The sequence below is a fragment of the Acomys minous genome (genome assembly GCF_964271855.1).
Source record: "Acomys minous genome assembly, chromosome: 11".
Classification (NCBI taxonomy): domain Eukaryota; kingdom Metazoa; phylum Chordata; class Mammalia; order Rodentia; family Muridae; genus Acomys; species Acomys minous.
This window is the reverse complement of record NC_140492.1, coordinates 100,509,495-100,523,245: the sequence shown is the minus strand read 5'-3', so window position 1 is coordinate 100,523,245 and position 13,751 is coordinate 100,509,495. Positions and strand designations below refer to the sequence as shown.

Genomic DNA, 13,751 nt, shown 5'->3' with positions numbered 1-13,751 from the left:
TTCCTCCTAGACCACGGTACCTCTGCTCGGGACTGACTGACTAGTGACTGTCAACCCTACTCTTGTCATGTTACGGCCTGAGCTGCAGGGCTTTCCTTTCTTGCCACAGTAACTATGTTCCTTCCAGGCCTACTTGTGAAAGTCGGGTGTGGCGGCAGAACTCCTGTAACCTTAGCACTCAGGGAGGCAGAAGCAGGTGGATCTCTGTGAGTTCGAGGCCAGTCTGGTCTACAAAGTGAATCCAAGACAGCCAAGGCTATACAGAGAAACTCTGTCTCAAAAAAACAGAAGAAGGAGAAGAAAAAGGAGAAGAGGAGGAGGAAGAGGAGAAGAGGAGGAGGAAGAAGGGGAGGAGGAAGAGGAAGAGGAGGACATGGACCACATTGACAGCACCCACTGGCCCAGCTGGGAGACTTCTTCTATCCCACCTCCACTGCACTGCAGCTCCACAGAGGCTCCACCATGCCTTGGACTTTACCACTACCTGGAAAGAGTCCACCTTTGCAAGGCAGGCTTCCAGATCTGACTACAGCCTCTGTTTACTGAGCTCTGCTTCCTTGTTCTTAGGAATCCTGCCTTTTGTCCTCAGCACCTCAGCCCCATCTTACCCATACTGGCTTCACTAGCCTCAGTAGCCAGATTGGGACCTCAAGGCTGCCCAATTTCAGTGACGCTGACAGTAGCACCTTTAGAGTCTTGGTGTCGCAGGCCTTTGTCAGAACCAGCATGGTGACCCCGAGGCCTGGCTGCCTCATTTACTGCCCTCTTAGATTGTTAGACAAAGTGACACAAACCTGACCACTGGCTTTGCAAAGGAAACTTAAAACTTTAGTTGGCTCCTCAAACCTGTTCTGGCTTTTGATCCATCCCGGATTACCAGCATCACCTTTCAGGGCAGCCCTTGGTACCCTGCCTCTCTCCTCCCACTCCCACAGTAAGGAGGAATCCTTGATTCTGTCCATCAGAGCCTGGTAGAAAGGCTAGATGCAGCGTCAGCTAAAGGTGCTTCCATCTCCCCTCTAAAAAACATGATTCTCAAACTTCAGATGACATCAAATGTATATGAGCAACTTAGTAAAACAGAGATTCCTAGGTGGGCGGTGGTGCACACCTTTAATCCCTGCACTCAGGAGGCAGAGGCAGGTGAATCTCCCAGTTTAAGGTCAGCCTGATCTATAGTCAGCCCAGGATAGGCAAGGCTACACAGAGAAACCCTGTCTCAAACAAACAAACAAACAAACAAACAAAATATATATGTACACACATGCCATGGGCCTCTCCTAAGAACTGTCTTCACACCATCTGGACAGTCTACTAAGCAGGTAACGTTAATGCAGATATAACTGAAGTTGGGAATCCCCTCCTAAATTTCTTTCTCACAGATAATGTAGCTGCCTCACCATATGTTATGCAAAATATCAAAGGCAGTCAAAAGAATGTACTATAAATTACACAACAACAACAACAACAGTCAAGGGATACTTAAACCAACCCAGGCAAGACTCAGTGAGGAGAGTTTGAAATAACTACTTCCAAACTCTTGTTCTAAAACCTAAATGGATTATGTTTGTAAAACAAACAAACAAATCAAAACAAAAATAAACAAAGACACAACTAAGTCCCCATAATAAAAATTCAGTGTCAAACTAAGAACTTAAATGGAATTTATCAAATAAATGCAGTACCCATTTTCACTGTTGAGCTACGTTTTTTTCCTGATCAGTATGACTCGGGGAGACTCGCGGAGTGAAAGAGCATTACCAAACAGTAAGAAGACATTTTTCCTCATCCCAAAGCTACCACTAGACCCAGCATATCTCATGAACGCCCAAGTCTAGGTGTTCTGCATGTGGAATTGGAACCTTAGATTCCCCATTTGAGGAACATGCTACTTTTACTGAGAAAGCAAATCAAGGCCACTTGCCGTTCTGCAGCCACTCTGAGATGGAGGACTAAGAAATCTGCCCATGGCAATCAGGGTCCTACAAAACCCGTGCCCCAGCCTCTTCCCCTCAGGGCCTGCACCGTGAATAAAGATATTGTTTTATGAGTTTTCAGCATCACAGCATGAGGCAGCATTTGGTTCATACAGGAAGGAAGAGACTACAGTGGTGTTTGCTATTCATATCTTTTGATGTCTCGACAAAAACCAGTCACAGTAGTGGCGGGACCAAAAAGGATGACTGATAAACTGAGTGGGAAACCCAGACCTAAGCATCCATGGAGATGAATGAAAACTTTCTTGAATGAGGGGGAGAAAGTCTGTAGTATAGAAAACTGAAAATTCCTGTTTAAAAAAAAACTTTTCAAAACTAAGAGATGGGAAAGGAGAAGAAAAGCTGCATACAAGGCAAGGCCCTCCAAATGAATGGATCCCGATAGAACCACTCAGAACAAAGCAGCCAGTGCAGCAATGGCACATGCGTGTCATCGCAGCACTCGAGACACTGAAGAATGAAGGTCGTAAGTCAAGGGCAGCAAGGGTTAAGCTAGAGAGAAACAAATAACAGAGGCAACAGAAAAAGGGAGGAAGAGAGAGAGGAGAGGGAGGAGAGAGAGAGAGAGAGAGAGAGAGAGAGAGAGAGAGAGATAGGTAGACAGACAGACAGACAGACAGACAGACAGACAGACAGACAGAACCAGCCCTTAAAGGGCAATGACATTAATCCCACTAAATTCAAGAAGAAACAAGCAGGAGCTGGATGCAGGAGCCTATGAAGACTAAAATCCCAGATCATTATGAACTTACAACAATAAAGACATCATAAGCAGGTAGTGGGAGCGAGGAATGTCTAGGAATATCTGGAATCCCAGTCCTGTAGAGGCTGAGGCAAGTGGATACCAAGTGAGAAGCCAGCTGGGGCTATACAGAAAACTCAAGGTCAGCCTGGGCAATATAGCAAGACACATGTCTCAAAAAAAAAAAAAAAAAAAAGAAGAAGAAAAAAGAAAAAAAAGCAATCACGAGGTGTTGTTTTCAGTGCATTCAGTCTGAGATATACCTAGTTATAATGCTTTTGGGGAGGCTTGTTGGCTGTGACATTGAACAAATAAATACTAACGTCTTTTCTGGTACTTAGCCTCTTCACATACAAAGTGAGGATGGCCCATCTCCCCACGATGGTAGGGGAAGACTTGAGACCACGTGCGGTGAGTGCTCAGAGCGTGGTGCCTGGTGGGTTGTCACTCTCGTGACACCCTTGTTTGTAAAGTACACTTGAGAGCGTGGAAAGTTTCAAGCCCCTCCCAGGCTTCCAACTTCGAAGAGTCTGAGAAACAAATATAAAAAAAAAACTGGGGTCAAATATCAGTTGCTTAACTTGTCCCAGGCTTGAGATGACTAACGTGACTTTATCTGCCAGGCACCTATCTAACATTCAGCCATGGCTACAACACACAATATGTGGACTAAAAACAAACAAACAAACAAACAAACAAACAAACAAACACCCTTCCAAAGAGGTGTCTCACGGCCAGGCTTAGCTGATAGAGACCACAAAGTGAGGTCCCTTTTGAGTCACCAATCAGTCAAGCATGCAATTTCCCAATGTCCTCTGCTGCCCACACCTGGTCCACTGCCAACTGCTATGGCTCCTTCCTTTACATCCTTAATCGTCTTTCTTTCAACTGCACTTGCAGTATTCACGCCTCTACTCCCAGTCACCCCGCAACTAGGTCTCAGCATCAACATCTCCACTTCCGCCCTAGCTAAGCACTGCAGGCTGGCAGGAGGACTGGTTGGCATCCTGCCTCTTTTTGTCCCGTGAAGAAACCCATTAAAACCAGGTCTCATTCCTTTTTTTTTCCTTGAGACAGGTTTTCTCTGTATCGCCGTTGATGGAACTCTACAGACCAGGCTGGCCTCCAACTCACAGTGATCCACCTGCCTCTGCTTCCCAAGTGCTAGGATTAAAGGCGTGGGCCACCACTGCAACGTCTCATTCCTTTTCAAGTTACCCCCGGCAGAATTCTTTCTTCTAGAAGACTATTTCTTTCCCCTCCTGCTAGGATGTACCTAGCCCTGGCCTGGGTAAAAGGGTGGAAGCCTGCTACATGTGGCTGCCAAAGCAAACTGGTTGGAAAAACAGCTCCAAACAGGCCAGTCCTCACAGCGGCTCCTCCTGTCACCTGGGAGCCAGACCTGAGAGGGTCCCCAACTGAAGAGTGACTCCCCTCCTCTCTAGTCCACCAGCCAGGTGCTACGAAGAGTAACCCTTGTTAAACGTTCTTTCTATTTCCTTTTACACATTGGAAGTCATAGACAGATAAGGACAAAGTTGGCGGGGGGGGGGGGGGGGGGGGCATGAGGTGCAGTTACCACTGAAACAAGAAAGCTGTTTATGGGCTGCAAATACAATTAAGAAATTCCTTAAAATATTGCATAGAGCAACAAGTCTCTTAATAAGCTGCAGACCAAAGTATTATCCTCTAAATTCCACTTTTTTTTTTTTAATTAGCTGTGCTTGCAAGCACATCCAAGGATAGGGTGTCCTTAAGGCTAAGGATGAAGGGGCCCAAACATGAAGGGGGAATTGAGTAGATTCTGAAGACTATTTCCCAGGCATGACCATTTTCTTTTTAAGTAAGCACAATTATTCATTGTACGTTGAAACCACACTTGTGGCTTCTACTTGCTTTAACATTTGAAGCGTGTCTCTTTTCAAGGCCGATTTCCTAGGCCACTGCTAGATCAGCAATCACACCCATGTTTTGTTTTCTTTCCAAGGCACATTTTAAACAAAAACCTGTCCCAGGCTTAGGCAATACAGAGGACAGTTTCGCTCACATCCGGCTCTATCAAGTCAGCATTTCTAAACAAGCCCTTCATGCAGGGAAGCTGCCCCCCCCCACACACACTCACCCCCCCCAACTACTTATTTTTAAACTCAGGGCAGAAAAGAGTAAGCATAGCAAAATTTGTATGCCTATTTTCCTTCCTTAAAAAAGAAATAAGATACCGCAGGGACCTTCCTTGGGAGATACAATAGTGGCCCCATTCATAACTACGGACGGGTTCACTGTAATGTCCAAATTCCCTGTCTGTTACTTGCCAAGATTTTGCCTCCTGACCTTCTCTGACCTTCATGATGGCCCCAGCTGGATTTCCTACGTCAGCCTATGGTTCTCCCAAACTGAACCCTCAGACTCAAGTTTGTTTGTTTTTTTCTTATAGTCGTCCCCAACAAAGGACTGGCTTTCTTTAAAAATGTACTCATTTTCATGACTCAAAAATACATTTTTACATACATTAGTAAGAAGCACTCAGCAATACTAATTCTTTAAACAAAAGGAGTAACTTTCCCAACAGTGGGATTTCTGGCATCGGCAAGAACCTTTCAAAGCCCATAGGAGCAGCACATGCCTGCCCAGTCCTATGTCAGCAAAACTCGTACCACAAAGCAGCATAAAGCCAGCTTACAGGATATCTGAAAAAGAAAACTTAAAAGTCCATTTAGTCTTAAGTTATAAGACAGAGAGTGAGCTCGCTAGGGGCTGGGAGTATGTGGCTCAGTGGGAAAGTGCATGAGTAGCAAGGAAGAGTTCCTGGGCTCTATCTCCTAAACTGAAAACAATAACCCCACCCCCTCACACACACACCCAAAAAAAGAAAACCAAGGCAATGACCTTAGTACCACAGTACTTAGTACTTAGTATATAGTACTTAGTAGCACATCAGCCAATTCCTGGTTGGGTATCTGCAGTAACAAAAGGCTACATCCCCTCCAGTCCCTGCTAAATGTATCTACTCTGAGGTCAACAGCAAAGAAAACAGGGCATCTAATGTAGCTTCTAGGACGGCCCCAGAGCTCTCCTCCCGGCATTCCCAGCCCTGTGCAGTCTGCTCACTCGGAGCATGCTCTAGCTTTACAACTTGATTCTAATCAGTAAGAAAAACCAGAAAGGATAAGACATCACTTCTGAGAATAGGTTATAGACCGCCCTGCCTTTCCTCTTGCTCTCACAGGCTCACTCTAGTGGAAGATGCTTGCTGGCTGCGCCCTAGCGGCTGGCACCTGAGAAGAAAAGACTACTCACTGGCAGATACGAACAGAGGTCCTTGGTCCAGAAGCCTGTGAGGGACTGAGTCCTGCCAACAGCACTAAAAGAGCTGGAAATGGATGTGCCCCATTGGGAGCCTTGAGGCGCCTGCAGCCTCATAAGAAACCCAGACCCCAGGCACCCACTCAGGCTATGATGGGATGGAAAATACCTGCTAAGAATCAGCTCATCTGCTTTATGAGCGTCGCTGAGGACCCTCTCCAAGGCAGCCTGCCTAAATGAACTTCAATCACTTTTATAATGATAACTAACATACCATAACATCCTATGAAAGTTCTGTAATTCAGCACTTTTTATGTGCCCCAATACCACAATCAATTTTAAACCATTATTTTTATCATTCTCAACAGAAATCCCAGCTCACCTCCCACCAAGCAGTACCAGCAGCCCCCTTCTATAGATTTATCTATTCTAATATTTTTTATATTCATAAATATTATAACATGAATCCGTGCATCCTATTTCATATGGACTTTTTATATTTTATATTGACTTTATTTCATTGTGCAGACATCTGCCAGAACATTGTAAAGTAGCAGCCCCAATTTACAATCCAACCAACAAGACACAAAGCTCCAAATTCTGCATGCCTTTGGTGACATTTGTTATACCTTGTCATTTGTGTCCCAGCTCGTAGCATGAAGTGAAAGTTCATTGTTTTGATTTCCGGTTCCCTGGTAACCAACGTGGAATATCTTACCATGCTTTTACTAGTCAACTGCTTATCTGTTTTAGAGAAGTCTATTCCTAAGGTTTGCCCATTTTTAAACTAGCGAGCTTTGTTTGTCTTGAGAAAAGATTATACTGTGCAGTCCCAGCTGGCCTAGAACTCTCTTACATAGACCAGGCTGGCCTTGAACTCATAGAGATCAGCTTACCTCTGACTCCCACGAACAAAGATGAAAGGTGTATGCTACCACATCCAGCTGACCTCTGTCCATTTTAAAATTAGGCTCTTAACTTTTTACACCGCAAGTCCTTAACCAGATAGACTGTCTTTGCACTTTCTTTTAAGTTTAATTTTATATGTATGTTTTGGCTACACGTATGTCTGTGCACCATGAACATGCCTGGTACCCATCAGGGCCAGAAGAAGGAATTGGATCCCGCCGAACTGGAGTTACAGATGGTTGTTGCCTGCTCTGTGGGTGCTGCAAACAGAACCCAAGCCCTGTGAGGAGCAGCAACTTCTGTGAACCATTGAACATCTCTCTCCAGCCCCTGAGCTTTCTTTATGGAACTTCCTGACAGAAAACAACAACAAACAAACAAGCAAAAATAAAAACAAAAACAAAAAGGAGCTGGAACTTAGCTAAAGATCCATTGAGTCTACAGACTAATTTAATAACTCGTGTATATATGTAAGTATGTATGTGTGTATGTTTTCCTGTGACTGTGGGCATCCCGGTGCCATAGCACAAGCGCAGGGGTCAGAGGGTAACCTTGCCTGGTGGTCCTCACCTTCTTTGAGGCAGGGTTTTGTGCTGTTTACCACTGCGCATGCCAGGCTAGTTGGCCTGGGAGCTTCCGGGATTCTATCAGCTCTGTCTCCCCTCTCACTGTAGGGGTGGACTATGCCCAGCGTTGGATACTGGGATTTGAGCACAGGAGCTCATACAAGTGTGGCAAGAGATGCTGAGCCATCTCCCCAGCTCTGAAAACTTTCTATTCCTAGTCTACCATTTCAAAGACACTATTTCTAAAGAAGTTTTCCTCATAGAATCTGGGATTATCTTTATGACAAAGGGGAAAAAATATTTGCTAATGAATTCCAGGAACAGTGGACGGGATAACATGTTGTAAAGGCTCATTTTTGCCACTTTGACACACTGAACAGAAAGCTATGCTTCTGCAACGGCCACGGCACCAGATGTCTGGCCTGTACCAGCATTCACAGAATACTTTCCCCTTTTCCATGATTTTAGGAAAATAAAGTCAGAAAGAGAGCAAGGCAGTTGGAAGGTGTCTTTACCATGCAACTCACAGAGCAAAATGGGACTTCTCTGAGGGGGTTACACAACCTGCCCACAGTTCCACAGAGCGAGCTGGGACCAGGAAATCTGCTCTACCAACTCTGGGTCACACCCTTCTCCCCCATGACGCTCTTTCCTACATATGAAAAAACCATAAAGTACACACCTGGGGTGTGGAATATATGTCAGCAAAGAAGAGGAAAGTCCTCTCACTAAGACACGGACTTTGTCCTGGGGTGTGCATCCCATTTGGGCGGCTAGGAATCTCAACTTTTATCTTTTTTTTTTTTTTTTAAGCAAGAATTTGACTAAGGCTGTGCGCTCAATAAATTTTACACTGGCAAGGGCTCCTCTGACATAAATGTAGACCTTGCAGGCATCTTAAATAATTCTTAAAAGTTGAACTGTTAAAAGTGCACCACGAGGTGAGTGGAGAGTGAGATCTGGCTCTCACACGAACTCTGGTGACCCCTTTTCTAACCACATCCCCTGGATGGGGAGGCCTGGCGGCACTCAGAGGAAGGATAGCAAATTACCAAGAAGAGACTCGATATTCTAAGAGCATATATAGGGGGAGGAGGTCTCCCTCAATCACAGACATAGGGGAAGGAAGAAGGGGAGAAGTGGGAGGAAGGGAAGAATAGGAGGAAACAAGGGAAGGGCTAACAATCGAGATGTAATATGAATAAATTAATAAATTAATTAAAAAAGTGCACCACAACCTCCCCCTACGCACACAAAGCAATAGCAATGACAAGTTAGACCACAGATTAGTATTTTATACTGAGTAAACACCTCTTCCTTCTAGCTCTTAATTAACATCCATGAGCACCTCACTGAGTGTTTGTTTATTGGCTCTATAGATTAAGCTCATCTGTCTCACAAAGCAGTATATCAAATGCGAACTAGTAGCACTGTGCTCAGCCAAGGGCAGAGTCCTCCCGATCCCTCAGATAAAGGGGCATTTGCCCTTTGGCCTCTTTATCTTCACTTTCTCCTAGCAGGATCTAGCCAGCATTTACTGAAGCCAAAGAGTCTAGAAGAGTCGATGTGATTTGACAGACAACATACCCAAGTGGCCACACACCCACTCGTTAAGGAGATTGCAGTCATAAACTGCCCCACAGTTTAGTGACCCATGGACTTCAGTCGCACAGGCTATTGTTTTACTGAACAATTTATCATCATGGGCAGGAGATGAGTAAAAGACCTGAGGACACTCTTGGGGAAAAGAAGTTGGGTTTAAGTTTAAATTGTTGCTGCCCTGTAGCCAAGCCGGTGAGATGCAGACTCTGGAATAATCAAATTTGTCCCGTAGTTTCCTGGGAGGCTCTGAGGAAGCGAAAAGGAAGACTTGCCTCCTGGGGCCCCTTGACATTCATTGGCTTCTCTCAGTTCTCCATGACCATAGCTTGCCACCAACAAGACCATTGTTACTGTCTGCATATGCACAGGTGAGTGCGGTACCCATCCAGCTGTGATCAAGGGCTGGTGAATGAAGTCAGTCCCAGCATGCTGAGCTGGCACAGCAGGTGTGACTAATCTAAATTACAGGAGACAGGTAACAGTGTCTCCCTGGCCATCCACAGTCCTGATAATACTTTGGAGCTGTTGGACCATTCTGGAACCTTCCAATCATCAAATCCCACAGTCTTACCCCAAGGCTTAGCTCCAAGAACGGGGACACAGACAGACTAAACCTGGATCTTACCTCTTGGCTTCCTCCAGGTGACACAAATATTCATAGGCGATGTTCTGCCGCCTCCTCTCATCCATCTCCTCTGCAGACAGCCTTTCATCATCCACAATCGCTAGAAATGCAGGAGAACCGCTCGTTACTTAACAATGCTTTATGCATGTTAATAGCACAGCAAATTAAGACGTCTACTTGGTGGTCCTGCCAATAAATACCCCTTCCTTAGGAGAGCATAAGTGTTCTCCATTTCATTTGCAGGAGACAAGTGCTAGCTTAAGCGTGTTTTATGTCTTTGGTTGTGGTAGATTTAATTTTATAGATAGCATACCAAAAATGGGTTTCATTATGACACATATGTCATTGGAACTGTGCATATGCATCCTCACCGCCCGCATCCCTTCCCCTTTCCTCAGCTGGTCCACTTCCTTCTCACTTCTGCCTTCATTTCACATGCCATGCACATACACGTACACACACACACACACACACACACACACACACACACACACTAAATGAAAATAAATTTAAGTTAAAACAAAACAAAAGAACAACAATAACAACAAAACACCAAGGAGCTGAAGAGATGGCTCAGTGGTTAACCGCACTTACTGCGCTTGTGGAAGACTCGGGTTTGGTTCCCGGACCTGCAGGTGGCTCACAAATGCCTGTAATCCCACTTCTAAGAGCTCCGACAGCCTCTTCTGGCCTTCTTGGGCACTCACATATACATGGTGCACATACATACACTCAAACACACACACACACACCACATAAAAGTAAATAAATTTCTATAAGAAATTCCTTTGAATTTTATAATAATGATTTTATTTGCTTTTTTAAAGATTTGCCTTTATAATTTTTAGTTCTGTGTCTGCCTGTATGTGTGTGCACCAATGTGCTTGTGTGTTTCTGTGTGTGTGTGTGTGCATGTGTGTGTGCACATGTGTGCCTATGTGTGGGTATGTAGGTGCATGCAGATGCCTGCTGAGAACAGAACGATCAGATACCCCTGCTAGAGTTACAGGAAATTATGAGTCACTTGACATAGGTTCTGGGAACCAAACTTGAGTCTTCTGCAAGAGCAGTATGTGATCTTAACTCCGACCCTCCTCTCTGGGCTCTGCAACTAAAGCTACAGGTGGTTGTCAGCCACCATGTGGGTGCTGGGAACCAAACCCAGATCGTTGCTCTTAACCACTCTCTTCAGCCGCATGGTGTTATTTTTAGCAGAATAAAAGCCGTTCTGAAGTTAAGGGTTAACACAATTAGACTGAGACTAGCAACCAGGTTTCAGTAAGGGAATGCCGTAGAATTCAGACAGCCCTAAGTCAATTGGAGTCTTGCCTGCTGGTATCACTATTCATAACAACTCTCTGGAAGGTGCCAAGTGGCTAAGCTTGGAGGCAGGACCTTATGATGCACCCCAGGAATTCTGGGGTTGAACAGTGAACCTACAGGTGTTCGTCTCTTCTCAATCTCCAAGAGAATTGCTACTTCTCATCCAATCCCAAACACCAATGAGTCCCACTGTAGACAGACCAAGGCCTTCAAAACGTCCCCCTCACTATCTATAACCTTTCTGGTTATTAAGTATCTAAAAGACAAGAGTAAAGGAGGCCGGAAGCAAGTCAAGTCCAGGCTTAGTTTATCAACCCCAATGCCTTGCCCTAGCACTTCTGTGCAAAACACAGCCTCAGTTTCCCAACTGCAGCATCTGGCTGTCACTTCCCCCAAAGCCTTCGCTGTTCATTTGCATGGCAACGTGGCTTTGTCATAAAAAGAACCCACGCTTCCATGCTTCCAGGCTGACAACTACAGTCGGTCATTTTTACACGTGGGGTCCTGTGGACAGCAAGTGTAGCACTGTATGAATGAGGACTCATGCCACGAGCACGGGAGCACGGCCATATCAATGACCCCAATGCCTCACATCCAAGAGGACGGCAAGGCCTTCCCCTGGTGGAATATAGATCTTCGCGGTGTGTACAGAAACCCCAGCTTCACTGTCCTGGATGACCTCAGTGTGAGGCTGTTCCCTACAAAGACCCCCCCTAACCCATTTCCTTGTTCAGCAGTGTATATAAGAAATGGATCTCTGTTTTAGGGGGGCTGCTGGTGCATCTCTATCAGAGCCCACGGTCCACCTGACCCCAGTTTTTCTGTCCATGTGCGGCTTCATTCCTCATCACCCTAACCCTGACTACGCCAATCCCACCGCTGTTCAGGCCAGGGCAGTGTTGCTAGCCGCCAGCAGAAATGGGAGGACTGCAGAGTACCTTGAACTCAAAGATGGCCAGGCTAATTCCTGCCCAAGGAGGAGTCAGTCACAGAACTAAGGCGAAAATACGAATTATCCTTCCCTGTGAGACAAGGTCTCACGATGCAGCTCCGGCTGGCCTTAAAGTCTTGCTCCACAAGTCTTGCTCCTATATGCTGGTTATAGTTAATTATAAACCACACCCCGCCAACATTTGATTTTTACTACAGTGTGTACAATGCTAAGTGCTTAAGATATAAAATTGATACTGAGCCCTCAAGGGAATCAAAGGAAGGGAGATTAAGTTTGAAATAGTGTAAGTTTGGCAGTGTGTGCCATAAACACAGAAACATGTAGTAGGTATTTATTTACTGAGCACCATCTTTGCTTCCCGGTCTTAGGGGACGCGTTGCCTGCATTTTGTTTCACGTATACTCTGTGAGTCTATGAGTCAGGTGGTTTGCTCACTTAACAAAACAGAGGCTCAAATGTCCTTTGGACAAGCCAAGAGAAATTCAAGGGTGAAACAGTGGGGCAGAATGGAATAAAGTGCACAAGAACTTGGGAAAGGGGTGTGTAGATAAGAAAGGGATGCAGAAGAGAAGAATGGGAGGATGTGGGTGACTGAGGCCAGACTATCACAGAAGTGGTACCCAGAGGACCAGGACTCTGCACATCCTTGCCCATCTGTTTCCCTACTACTCTCCTTCCCCATTTTCCCTCTGAGGGACCTCATCCCCAACCAATGATACCAGGGAGGGACAGCAAAGGCTTACATTTGTCAAAGCATCTTTTTCCTCTATGAGCTCAACCTCCTCTGTTTGATTGGTTGCCTAATATGGTGCTGGAGACCAAAACCGAGGCTTTGTGCAAGAGGTCCACCTCTGATCTATACGCTCAGTTCCTGATCTGAACTTTAGAAGAGTCCTCTCATTCTAGGGAGGCACAAATGCTGCCCAGCCACCTCCTAGATTCTGTACTGATCCTGCATGTGCCCAGGCCCTAGGCCACACTGCTCCACCGCTGTCACCCGAATCACCCTAGGTCACACTGCTTCACCGCTGTCACCCGAATCACCCTAGGCCACACTGCTCCACCAGAATCACCTTCCCAAAACGGGGTCCTGATGATGTCGTTAGCTCTTTCAGAACTTTCTACAGTGCCCTATTTCCTGTGGAACAAATTTCTAGAACAGTTTTCCTCTCCTCCATACATGGGGCCTACACAGCTTAATTCTAGGTAAATACTGCATTCCAGGACCTCGCTACTCCTTTCCCAGGCTTCTGTTACTCCCCTTCTCACTTCCTGGGAACCCATTCTCCCGTCTCTGTGTGTGACAAGCCCCCTGTGCATTCCAGGCTCTGAACCCATTACTCTCTTCCACACTTATATTCACATCATTATCACAGCACTCACCAGAGAGGCCCCTCATCTCATGTCTCCCTCTCCAAATTGGGGGGGGGTTCTGGGATCTGAGTCACTTTCTCATCTCCCTTACATCTCTGACGGCTCCCGACACAGACAGTGCTCTAATGACCTGTTTCCCCCACCACCACCACAAACATACTGTGAATCAGATTATAATTCTCTGACCTAGGTTTTTCCTAAAAGATACCTGATATGCTATGCTAGTCAACTGTCCGTTACTGTAACAACATGTTTGAAGCTAATCAACTTATAAGAAGGAAAGGTAATTTTGACTAGTGGTTTTCAGGGGTCTCAGTCTGTGGCCACTTGGCCCCATTACTTATAGCGTCTGGTGGCA

The 13,751-nt window shown here is 45.6% G+C and overlaps 1 protein-coding gene across 2 annotated transcripts in view; it reads right to left on the bottom strand.

Moving 5' to 3' along the window:
• Window positions 1–13,751, bottom strand: part of IQGAP2 (IQ motif containing GTPase activating protein 2) — a 272,620-nt gene that overhangs the window by 211,338 nt on the left and 47,531 nt on the right. For both annotated transcript variants that reach the window (XM_084802701.1, XM_084802702.1), the window contains exon 2: window positions 9,745–9,844. In XM_084802701.1, the coding sequence (XP_084658827.1) occupies window positions 9,745–9,844 (100 nt within the window). The remainder of the gene's footprint in view (window positions 1–9,744; window positions 9,845–13,751) is intronic.